Raw genomic sequence first — 13357 nt, forward strand, 5'->3', positions numbered from 1 at the left:
TGTTTGTAAAAGAGCAACTCTGAGATTTACAGGTTTCAACAAAAAAGATGCACATGATCTCAGTGATCAACAGTAACTGTTCATCCAAAACTTTACATCGGACCCTCCCCCAAAACCAGCTGTTATGTAACAATGGCAGAAGTCTCTCTCACCATCAGCGAGCTGTCGTATGCTTGGATAACACTCTCAGTGGGTATTTCCACATCCTGGGGATTTTCAGAATCGCAGCAGTTTGAGACTTGTTTGACTGTTTGATGATGATGATGGATTATACTCGCCGTGAGCTCATAAAGCATTTTTCACAACATGGTACGAGGCGTTTAATGTCTCCAGAGGCTCGTAAATACTTTCAGCTCAGATACCTCAGGTACCCAGACAGTCTGGGTACCTGAGGTAACTTCCTCTGATATGCACACAGTTACTCAAACACATAAACACATGCAGTTATAGTCTATGTACACATGACAAGGAGCAACTTCCAGAGCTGGAAGATTAAGCCAAACCGGAAGTGCACAAAATGACAGGAGCCTAATGGGGATGGCTTCAAAAGCAGGTCAGTCCCCAGACTCCCATTTTCAAAGTTAAAGTTAGGAGGTGAATGCTGTATCCGTACCTTTTGGGGGCAGTTTTACGGAGTTAGCTGACAAATAATATGGCTTTCTATGAGATACAGGCCATCCAATAAAGTTTGTCCTCCAGTTTTAGTGAGTGAAACTTTAGTTGTACAGACTGCACTATTGTTTCACCTGTTCATGCTGTTGGGAAATACAATACAATACAATAAGACGGCGCTGGCACGGCTGGCAGCCTTAACCCAATTTCCCTCGGGATGAATAAAGTATGATCAATCAATCAATCAATAATAATAATAATAATTATTATTATTATTATTAATCAATCAAACTGATCTGCTGAAAAATCAGGGTGGTAGAGGTAGTTTATTTGCTAAAATATAAAAAATTATTATTGTGGTGAAATTAAAATTGTAGGATGCTTTTATAAGGTGTTGAAGGAGCGTACATATATACATTGATACTGGTCATTTTAGCCTGTGGCTAGGTGGTTGCTAGATAACATGACAACATCATAAAGCAGGTCAACAACCAGACCTTCTTGGGTGATATTTAGCATTCCTCTGTGGTTAGCTTCCTCCAGACAGATTCCAAAAGACGGACTAAAGCTGTGTGAAATCTCATTTTGGGGCAAAGTCAGACAACTTTTTAACCATTTTTAAATCTAATGTGACTGCTTATTCTACACATGCAGTTTGTGTGTCCTGTGATCATTTATATTACACATAATTTAGATTATCTTGACACGCTTCAGAATAACTGAATAAATAAGTGACTGGAGGCTTTACCAATACGGCTGCAAAGTGCAGAGACGTGTTTTTGGAAGGACCTTTCTTCTCTGACACAAACCGACACACATCTGTTCACCTTTTCCAAGGATATTAAACTACATCCCAAACTGAATAAACTGAATTGTTAAACCTAACCTCATCCTCCAACTTAATGTTCCGACAACATCAGCTGTACATGTAGACACACGGGAGCGATATCACCCTCTGATGCTGTTGGACAAACACACATACCACAGCTAAATGGTTCGACTGTCTCTGAAACACCAAATAAAGCTTTTCATTATATAACTGAGACGACACAGAGACATTTCCCCTCGTGGCAGCAAACAGGAGGAATGTACATCTGTATTTGTTCTTGTCACATCTGCACTGAAGCTTGTTTGTATGTCGGATGTTCAGGCTGATCCACATGGACAGAAACTATGTGGAAAGAAAAAGACAAGACAAATGATCCCCGGTCACCTCTGGTTTGTCCCAAAGGGAATTTTATTATAGCTGAAAAATATTTAAACTGATCAAATAATTCATTAACTCTTAATGTCATTCTCTTACTTGTTGATGTTCCTGGAGTTTCTCTGTTATTTGCTGATAAAAAGTTATACCTAAATAAACAGGCCAATGAAGGCTGAAGGTTGATGGCTGACTCAGGTTTGTACAAATGAGCAGTTGCAGCAGCTGATAGAAGGAAAAAAGCAAAAAGGTTCAAACCACTAAACAGAAAGTTTTCCTTTTGAAAATCATTTGAAAGCATCCTCAGAGAAAGCATAGTTGCTAAAAGAACTTGTTTCCTAATTTATCTGAAATCTGATATATTTCTGAGCTTTACTGTAACTTTCTATAATTTACAGTCATGTTAAAAAGACATAACTCCCTCTATTGATACTAAGGTTTTACATATGTGGACATGTTGTTATTTATTTAGCATAAAGCCAAAATGCAGAAGTAGTCTGTGAAAAACCAAACACACACCACACACACATTTAGTAGTTCACAGAATCAGCTCCAGTAACTGTTTTCTGACTTTATCAGTTTCTCACATTGTTGTAGAGGAAATGTTGCTTCAGTTTATTGACTTCTGTGAACATTTGTTTATGCACAGCTCCTCTGAAGAGCTGACCTTTGGGGTCATCCTCCTGTCGAATATTTTGGTATACAGAGGAGTAAATGCAGTGGCTGCAAAACAAACACCCTGTACTGTCCCATCTCAGATCTATCACCGAGCCCTCCTGGACTCTGGAGTTTGCCTACAAAGTGCAAACATGTCTGTAGATGTTGTGTTAATATTGCATTGCACTTCAATATCATGACTCTGCAGGAACTTATGCCAGGTTACTTTTTGTGGATTTTAGTTGAACATCTTCATCCTGGCTCTGCTGCAGAACGAGCTCTGCAGCTGAATGAGGCTGCTCCCATCTGCAGCTGGATGACTGACTTTCTGTCTGACAGGAGGCAACGTGCAAGTCTGGGCAGGCATATCTCAGACTCTCCATCAACACTTGTTCTCCTCAAGGCTGCTTTTCTTTCTCTATACCAAAAGCTGCACCTCAGTCTGTCAATCTCCTGAAGTTTGAAGTTAACACTGAGTCATAGCACAATTAGGAAGAAGAAACACAAGAAGCCAAGAAGTACCGAGGGCTGATATACACTATATATAATAATTAGTCCTCAAACACTGAAGTAATTACATATAAATAAATAACATTAAATAATAAAAAATTTTAAGTGTTTTGTGCACCTGAGCGTTACCCACACTTTACTGTAAACTAGACTACAGTCAGATATGAACTGAAGCCGAGGTGAAGTGGATTAAAAGTGTGAGATTGTGACAAACTGAAACTTTATTAAATACCAAACGAAGCATCAGGTCTTCATCAGCCTTTACTCTCCAGTCAATCACAGAAAACACAGGTGCTCTGAAAACACACAGCTATCCTATCATCTGTACTAAATCCAGCAAACGATGGACACGCCCCTCACGTGTATAATCTCTATTAACCATCATTAGCATTCCTCCAATATTTCCCATGCTCTGTTAGCTTCAAACAATTAGCATTCTGCTCATATTTCTCCAGTTGCTGTTCCAGGAGGATTTCTCACTGACAGCTGCTTTCACCACGGGCAGCTGAACAAATGTGAGCAGCAGGAGACGTCCACTGATGAGCTCTTTCTTCTGTGAGGACACGCTGATAGGGTCTCTCTTATTCGCTGGACAATGAGCGTCATCTGGTATCTTTGCTTGTCTTTTATGTGCTCTTGTATTTTGATATGAGCCTGTCTTTTCTTCTCCATATCCTCTCTGTGTTTTCTTGCGTTTTTTCACTGTGCTGCCTGTCAATCACAGTGATGTGGAGGTGATGACATACAGGAAGAGGAGTGTGCTAAAGCAGAGTGAAACTAGACAGTGGCTCCTTTATCCCACTGTAATACACAAACAGGGGGTTATGGGTCGCTTGGCTACAGCATGGAGGATATGAATGCTGAAACCGGGAGAAGGTCCAGGAGCCTCTATAATACTGCTGCTGTAGCTGCGTGTTTTCCTGTTGGGGGTTCAAACCTTTCCACTAATCCTGTTTCTCTGACCTTTCACCTTTAAATGAATGTGTACATTAAACACTCTGAACTCAGCCATAACACTTAATCTAATCCTAACCCCTTTACTTACTGACATAATGTCTTAAAGCCACTTTGGATCATTTCTTTTTGAGGTTTCTGATGTGAAGTTACAAGTTGATAAATTTGAATGTTCTTTAGAACCTCGTCTTTCAAACATTTCTGCCTAAAACATAAGGAAATCAGTCTGGAAATGCACTGATAAAAACAGTTCAAGTTCTGCACTTGTTCCTCCTGGTCGTCCTCGCCCAGCACGTTGGTCCAGACCAAAACAGCTGAGCTGGGAGATTCGTCACATTGGCTGCTGTGAAGCATCAAGCTGAGTGTTTTCATCTTGGTGTTTTGATTCTACTTCATGCTCATAGGCTGTCAATCAAACCCTGTTTGTCCTCTATGACTGCAATGATTTACAAAACAAACTGCGTGTGTGAGCCCTGTGATTGGTTGGCATATTTAAAGCGTACCCTACTGCTACCCTGTGATGGCAGGGATGGTCTCCAGCCACCCTTGAACCTGAATTAAATAAGCAGAATAAAATACATGTTGCATTCATTAAGATTTGAAACTAGTGACTGAGCTCCTAGTCTTATTTGCTGGGCTCATAGATGAAAGCAGCTCAGGAACGTTTTCTTGTACATCTTCGTGTCTTTCTGTAACCAGAGGAGTTACCTGAGCTGTCTGTGGGCTGTTAGTAATAATAGAATGAAAGTAACTGTTTAGACCTACAAGTTCTGTCCATCACTGATTTACAGTCTTTGACAGACTGAATTGACAGCTGGTTTCTACACTCATGGAGCTCAGATGACAAACTTTTATTTTATGATCTAAAACCTGCAAAACTACAGAAATTCACATAATGTTTTAGCACTTATGTAAAAATGTTATTATGTACACATACTACCATGTTAGCATGCTAAACTTTATATATTTTTTAAAAAAAATAGGCAAACTGTCAAATATTGAACTAATTTTTTCAAACATAAATCTCCAAAGTTGCATAGAAAGTGTAATATATCATTAGTAACTTATTTAGAAGTCAGTCCCTGTAACAAAGCTGAAGCCCAGCCCTGCGTGGCTGCGATCTGTGGCCACTGCATTACAAACAGATGTGTTTCTGTGAAATCACAGAATGAGCTCAGGAACAAAACTGCTGTCAGTGAACAAAGTTTGTTGTTGAACAAATACAAATGGAAAGACACACAAACACCACTGCCCTCTGTGGGTGTGAGCTCATTTAAGGAGGACTTTAAGTGGGGAACAACATTTTTCTACTGAAGCTTAAGTGGAAAACTGTTTGGTCTGATCCATCCATCCATTTTCTGACACTTACCGGGTTTGGGTCACGGGGGCAGAAGTGTGAACAGAGAAGCCCAGACTTCCCTCACCCCACGGGGACCATGCATCTTGTTATTGGGACACACTGTAACTTGCATATCTGCCATTGTGTGCCTCTGATAATGAATCAGCCAACAGGGAGCAACATGTACGCTACCATCCAGATGATTTCTGTGTCTTATTTCAGCAGTGCATTCTGCATGTGTGCAAACAGTATAACTCAAGTCCAGCTGCTAAAGTGACCGACTGGCTGATCATTCTGTCACTAATTGAGGGAGTTTGACACAAAAACAAAGGCTTTCTTTTCTTTTGTCCTACTGCTTAATTATAGTTTAAAAAAGAGCAACAATTTTATTTTATATTATGACAGGCTGTCTTTTTGCTTCATTCAGTGTTAAAGTTTAAGGTCACTGAACTTTATATAACAGAGCGAAGGAGGTTGAGGCATTGAATGAAGAATAAAGGTGTTCTTATAGATGGGAACTCATAAAATGGGCTCTTTCATATAGTCTCCAGTTCATCAGGATGGAGGGAAAGCGTGGTGGGCGTCACTGTTTTGGGCACGTGAATCTCTCAGTTTGAAGTTTCTCCCACATGACTGAGATTAGGAGCCAGTGACCGTGTGGTCTTGTGTTTCTGCCCGTTTCCTTCCTTCGTTCTCTCACACATATTTGTATTGTTAATGATGAGGAAGAGGAGGAGAGGAAGGGGAAAAGAGTGCAGGATGAAAGACACGTTCTGTTCCCTGCAGAACATCAGACACGTGAGGCATGAAGGTCAAGGTGAAGGCTTCCTGACGCTCGCGTGGCTGGTTGAATTAAAAAATGGCTTCTGTACAATGATGCACATGAATGCTCTTTGAAGGGAGACTCAAAGTGTGCACTGCACATGATGCCCTGTGAAGACAACACAGCCTGTCGGCGTGACTAGCAGCAGAACTACAACTACAGCCAGATCAACAATGACTGAACAATGAAAAAAGTATAAAATAGGTTCACATGACAAATGAATATGTCTCGAGCTTGGATTCTGAGGTATTACTGAACATAAGAAGTGTTTTTAAGGCAAAAATATCCACAGTTATTAGATAACATTAACTGTGAAAAGCTTCAAATAATGGTGTGATGTTAAAATGAGTCCCAGCATTTTATCCACTAGTGTCAAACATAAGGCCCGGGGACCAGAATCAGCCTGGAAAATACTCTGATCTCACTGGACAGCTTTAAATGTGAAGGCATGCATAGATTTTGGTCTTTTTAACTGAATTTTCACAAGTTTTACAGTTTTTCCCACAGATAAAGACCCACAGCCATCCACACTACACCAAATTCTCTGTGAATGAATTAAAAATTGTAATATTTTACAATAAATTGTATATTTTAAATTATATTTTATTATAAATATATTTATTTATAGTCTGAGCAATGGACTATCAGAATCTTTTGTGTAACTCTACACGTTTATCTTGTATTTTCACTGGTCCAGCCCACTCCACATCAAAGTGGGCTGTGTGTGTCCCACCATGTTAATGACTTTAACATCCCTGCAATAAGTTTTTATGATTAGTAAAAGTGTAACTAAGATTATTTCCTATGTGACGTCTTTGATTCCAATTTCAATTGAAATAAATGAGAATAGTATGTGATAAACTTTGAAAGTTTTGTGAGGTTTGGCATGAAAATCATTTGAAAACAGTAAATTAATTTGTTTATTTGTTTTTTATTCCTGCCTGTAGTGCAGGAAGACATTTACAGTGAACTATAAGGGGAACATATAAGGTGATTATTAGTATAACAACAGATTTTTAAGCGGAATATGATGTAGGAGCAGTCTGCGTTGTGATTGGCCAGTTGGTACTGTACGAAGGTCTGGTGGTCCCTGAGTTTCTCAATCAGACCCTCCCTCTCTTCACATCTTGTTTTTGTGTAGCTCTCTCTCTCACACACGTTGTTGCTGAGTTCCTCTCAGGTCATCAGATTAATATCTGCCTGCTGTTCTTCAAGAACAGGTGCAGTGAAGTCACATTTTCACTCAGATAAAAAGAAAATGCAGGCGGGGAGAAATCACTGCAGCGATGCAGCTTTAACAAATATGAATAAGCTCCAGCTTATCTCCCTTCCACGCATATTAAATCAGGTGACTTGTGTTTTTTGGATTGTTGCTTGATCTCAGTGAAGAATGAGCTTCCACAGATAACGCCCGAACTCAGGAGAAGTCGCCGTGTTAAGAATGAGAAGTATGCGAAGGCTGAAAAGAATGAACTTTGGGGTTAACAATAGAGCGATACGGCGATGTGGGAGGTCCTGCCATGCCTCTGTGATGATCCCCTGCTTCACTTGGTGGGAACAAAAGAGCTTTTGGTTGTTTTTTTCACCCCAAAATTAATTACTTTTAATTTTACTTCCAAGAATCAAACATGCAGCAGGAACAAAGTGTAGAAACAAGTCAAGTGAAATCAGATTTGCTGGTTTGGTGACTTCAGTCGTAACCAGACACTTTGATTAACAGTCAAATTCCAGTCTATTTTCTTCTGCTTATCCACGTCAGGGTGGTGGGGGGGCTGGAACCTATACCCGGCTGAGACACTGCAGACAGGCTGTCGCTGGGCCAACACAGACAGACAAACATTCACACTTACAGTCAGTTTGGAGTCACCGGTTAACCTTACCCCATCTGTGTGATTGGAGGTGGAGTACCTGGAGAGTTTACAGAGAAAAGCCCCAGACTGGATCAGAATCAGTCAAACTAAATGATGAATGTGTGATGAATGTCCACTTAGTGTCTATTATTAACTTTTCTTCTTCTTTTGCTGTGGGGATCACCACGGCAGATCATCTGCCTCCATCTGACCCGACCCTTAGCATGCTCCTCCTTTTCTACCTTCATGAATCTTCTCTCTGTTCTTCCTCTTTTCCTCCTGCCTGGCAGCTCCATCTCCAGCATGTTTAGTCCAGTGTATCCACCCTCCCTCCTCTGCACATGTCCAAATCATCTCAGCCTCGCCTCTAACTTTGGCTCCAAACTGCTCGACCTGAGGTGAAGGACTTATTTCTAATCCTGCTCACTCCCAGTGAACATCTGAACATCTCCAGCTGTTTCACATCACCGTTAACTCTGGACGTTTCTGATCCAATATGGAAATGTCATTTTCAATCATCCATATGTTCAACTTGTCACTGATTTTGTACCTATGCATTATGACATAAGATAACAAATTTTACATTAAGTGATACAATTCATTATTGAAATGCATATTATTCTGTATAACTTTTAGTTTAGTTATTTAAAATACATTTTAATGCTAAACAACTTGAAATAATACTGAAGTAAAAAAATGTACCAAATGATTTCTTGTCTAATATTCTGATTTCCTGTGGGTCTCCACTCTCCTCCACCTTGGTCTTAGTCCAGTTTGTGCTGCTCTATTGGGAATAAAATGCTAGAAATATCACTAGTGTGTAACATGTAACACAGAATAATATTTTCACAAAATTTTAATATTTATAAAACAAACTGGCCTTGTTCTATTTGATAATTTGACATGTTTTATTGTTTTGACTTTTCTACACTCAGATATTTCTTGAGTCCATCACTCACCGCAGCAGCGCCTCTGCTGACACTTTGATAACTTGAACTGTAATTCTTCCTGTGGGTTTAATATATTTACATTAACATTCACACACAACCAGTGAGAGACTGACACCCAGACTGTTTGTCACAGAATATTGGGTTCAAAAACTTTCCCTCAGTGGGCAAAATGGGAAGTACATCGTTTTACTTTGCTCTCAACACACATCCATGCAAAGCCAGGAACACTGAATTTAGAGATTAATTTTTTTAATGGACAAGGATAAAGTGATGTTTAATGTTCAGTGTCCTTCGTAGACTCTGTGGTGAAAGTCTCTTTATCGGCCTGCCGTCAGTGAGGTCAAAGGTTAGAGTCAAGCTTTATTAGCACCTGGTTTTAGAACGCAGCTGTTTTGTTCCACAGGAGCTTTAATCCAACAAACCACAAAGTCATCCTACAGTCTCTGTCTGAACCTGCCAGATGTGTGGGCAGCTGCTGCTAATCTTCTTTAAATGATCACATGAAAATATTCAGATGTGATGAAAGCTCAGGTTTTATCTGTTCTTATTTTGAATAGCTGCCTTTATTACCTAAGAATTGTATATAAAAATATTAATTTTCCTTAAACTCACATATGCAAGGATGTAGTGATTTATTTTTATTAATGCCAAGACTTCTTCCTGCCAGCGTGTTTTCATCAAACTGCTGATCCACTGAGATCAACACAGCTGTACATCCAATAAGTCTGTGCTTCGGTTTTGGTGTTGAAAAGTCTCTTTTTTATTAGTCTCTCACTAATTAGCAGGTAAGCAGATTAACAGTTGTGATCACATCTGGCTCCAAAATAATAGTGAGACTGAGGTTGAACTGCTTACGTGGAAGCTTCAACAGAGAGACATCAGTGACATCATGGGGCGTCAGCCATTCTTTTTTTCCCCATCTCCTGTTTCCTGTTAACACTTGTCTAAAGCTATTAAAGGCTTTTAAAATATACAATTTCTGTCAAAGAGCTTTGTGCTGACGCCTCGATTAGAAATCACAGATATGAAAAGTTCATGTTAGTTTCACTCACGTGACCGAGGAAAGTGTTTTCATTCATGTGCACTCGTATCCATGTAAAACTCTTACTGAGCTTGAAGAAAACGCTTTAATTTTAATGTGCAGAGCAGATGGAAGGAAGGTAATTATGATGTCACACCTGTCTCCAGTTCAGCTATTTGTACACTTTTTGTTTTCTGTGATTCCTGTAAACAAACGAGTTAACTCTGCATGAAGAGGTGAAAATTGGCTCTGGTGAACTCCTGATGGATGGTCTCCAACAGGATGTCATCGTCTTGTCCTCCACCCATCCCTCCTTCTCTCTTCCCTCCTCCGGCTGTCATTCGGGCCGACGGGGGCGGCTGGAGCTCAGGCGTGTAGGTGAAATTGTAGGAGGTGCGATAAATCAGTCCATCCAGTCGGACGAGAGACAGAGGGACGGTGATGACGCGCCGCAGACAGCGCCAGCTGTCGCTGAAAACCGAAACATCAGGAACGACGCAGAGCAGAGATTTGGGAGACCTGAGAGGAAAAACAAGGACATGAAAGTCAGAGCTGCGGTCTGGAAAATAAAGAGAAGACAAACTTGGAAAGTTGCCGACTGCTGTAAATATGTGAGGAGCAGGTCGTCACTGGAAGCACCAAAAATGAACCAAAACAAATGAATGATGAATATAAAAAAGTTGAAGTGAAGACCTTTTTAAAGACATTAAACTTAAAGTGTAACCCGTCTGTATAAACTGTGTTATAGAAAGAGGCAGGATGAAAAAAGAAAATACAGTAAAAGGTATAAAAATGTGACACATACAAAGAAAAAGAAAAAAATGCAAATGTGAAATTTTTCTATACCTAATACTTCTTCAGTTTCTCCTTTCTGAGAATTTGAAAGAAGCTGTTTAAGTTAATGAGCATAAACTAAACATAAACATGTGGCTGATACGAGGTCTGAGCAGACAGCAGACATTGTGAATGCCCTTTTAGAAAATATTTTATTTGAACCTATATTGCGCCTCTGGCTGGCCTGGCAGGGAGGGATCATGTTTCTAATTGGCTGCAGTTTCTTGCACAAACAGCACATTGTGAACGGCTGTTATTCACACACACCGCTGCAGAGCTGCGGAGATGTTTGCAGAGTCTCGCTTCCTCTCACTGAGACCCTGACTTACGATGCCTCAGCACTTCAGGTGTGGGATCTGAGGTGGATCCTGACGTCAGAGGCCCGTTTTACTTCGGTTTGCGTCACATGAGATTCTGTGAGAGCACGGCTGGATGTCAAGTTTCTGTGGTGTAAATTACAGACGCCCACATAAGAGTTAGAGGGAGGATTGTTCCCTGTGAGCCAAGCTGAGTTCCTCCTACTGATGTTTGGTTATAACATAAACCTCTTTATACATCGCTCTGGTCCAGGCTTGGCTCGGACTATCAGAGCGGATGAAGACGGGTAAAGTGGAGAGTTTTTTATATCGAAGATGCTCATCATATTTTCCCAGAGTCCTGAATTTTATTCTTGAAAAAAATATGGAGCATTTTTCTATTTTCAACAAAAAATAATGAATAAAACAATTTTTTTTAGAAAATTCCTTATCAAACTGTGAAAAGTCCCTCCAGCTGTGAGCACAGAAGCTCCGCCCCCTGCAGGGTTTCAGGCTATATAAATTTAACAGGTTAAGTTTTTAGGTAAAAGGCGCCCTGTGACACTATTCTCCAGCTTTATATTTCTATCCTGCTGAAGCAGCTTTCCATGATTCAAAGTCAAAGTCGACTTGTGATTGTTCGCTCACTTGTACATGGTCTCTGCTTCGCCGTTGCCAAACCAGACTTTGAGATGAGGAGTGAAGTTTTCTCCGTGAATTTCCAGCATGGCGACGTGTCCGCCACCGTTCACCTGCAGGAAGAAAAAAGGAACTCTGGATCTCCATTTCCAGCTAACAGCACATTTTTCTCTTTTTTAAATAAAAAAGTAGAAAACACATGAGAACCACACAATGTGAAGGTTTGTCTTGGCACTTCACCTCTAACCCAGTGACAACAGGAAACGGGCTAACTGGTGTCGTGATACAAGCCAGTCCCTGATTGAAGGTGAACTCTACGACTTCCACCCCGATGATGGTCCAACAGGACCCGTCATTCAGCACCACTTTGCTGGGATCTCTGACGCTGAACGGGGCCTGAAGGGAAGAAAAAGATGGAGGAGATCGTTAAAAGGAAGAAACACGTCAACAGGACAAGAATGAAGGTGTCAGCTGGAAGAAATAAACAAAGGCAGGTGGAGGACGAATCGAAAACAAAGACTGGGAAAGAGACGAAGAAGAGTACCTGGTACTGTATGATGGCGTCGTTGGTTAGACACAGATAGGCGTGAGGGTTGTCTCTGAACTGAAAGGCGCACTTGTGGAGCTGAGAAACGGGCTCGTCCACGTCTAAGATGGCGTGCTGCTTGTTGACCTTTCGGATCACCTGAAGGCGAAGATGAAGAACTTTAGCTCAGACAGTTTTGAATAATTAAAGTATTTTCCTCAATAATAACAACTTAACTGTTAGAAAAAAAAGGAGCTATCAGGCATGAGATGGAGGGTCACTGTCAGTGTTGGGCAAGTCACTTTGAAAAAGTAATTAATTAGTTACTAGTTACTTCTTCAAAAAAGTAACTGAGTTAGTAACTGAGTTACAAGATTCTAAAAGTAATTAGTTACTTGAAGAATAACTATTGCGTTACTTTTAAAAAATGTTTAACCCTCTGGGGTCCAGGGTATAATTGGCCATTTTAACTACTTTTGATTTTCCCTCTACATTTTACCTTTAAAAACTGTTTATCTGCCTTGTTTGGTATAATTATTTTCAGCACAACCTCACGTGTCTGAATTTATAGTTATGTTTTCATTTTGACAGACTGTATTAACACAATTGATCTAAAATCAGACAAAAAACATAAAATCCGAGTAGACAAACTTATATTTTTTACTGTAACAACCACAAACATGTTTATTGAATCATATTTCATAACTTTAAATGCAAATATTCTTGCTTCTGTTACACCCAAATTTCCCCTTGTGGGACAATTAAAGGATTATTTTATTCTTTTCTATTCTATTCTAAATATAAATTGTCAATTTTAAAATCCTATGCACAAGTTTTGCAAACAACAAAGTTATTCGCATCCATTTACCTTTTACCCCTTTTATTTATAAACATTTCAAACTATTTACAGAACAATCAGCTGGTCTGCATTCAATAAGATAACACACAAATTATTTGGCCACTCCAAAAAAATCATTTCTGTCCACTATAAAGGAGAACATCACAGCCTGATACCTGCAGGTCTGACAGCAGCAGGTGTATCACCTCTGTTTCTACCTGGAGACAGCAGTCGCTCATTGTTCTGACACACAACACAAAACTATCCACAACACAACACACTAACTACACAAGACAACACATTAACT

The 13357-nt window shown here is 40.0% G+C and overlaps 1 protein-coding gene across 2 annotated transcripts in view; it reads right to left on the bottom strand.

Annotated features, from left to right (window-relative positions):
* Window positions 1–9128: 9128 nt before the first annotated feature.
* rbpjl (recombination signal binding protein for immunoglobulin kappa J region-like) overlaps window positions 9129–13357 on the bottom strand; it is a 39356-nt gene continuing 35127 nt past the window's right edge. For both annotated transcript variants that reach the window (XM_013275515.3, XM_005456433.4), the window contains exons 10-13: window positions 12231–12371; window positions 11927–12082; window positions 11696–11799; window positions 9129–10436 (exon numbers count right to left, since the gene is read on the bottom strand). In XM_013275515.3, the coding sequence (XP_013130969.1) occupies window positions 10136–10436; window positions 11696–11799; window positions 11927–12082; window positions 12231–12371 (702 nt within the window). In that variant the 3' untranslated portion in view covers window positions 9129–10135. The remainder of the gene's footprint in view (window positions 10437–11695; window positions 11800–11926; window positions 12083–12230; window positions 12372–13357) is intronic.

This window comes from Oreochromis niloticus, linkage group LG5, assembly GCF_001858045.2.
Source record: "Oreochromis niloticus isolate F11D_XX linkage group LG5, O_niloticus_UMD_NMBU, whole genome shotgun sequence".
Classification (NCBI taxonomy): domain Eukaryota; kingdom Metazoa; phylum Chordata; class Actinopteri; order Cichliformes; family Cichlidae; genus Oreochromis; species Oreochromis niloticus.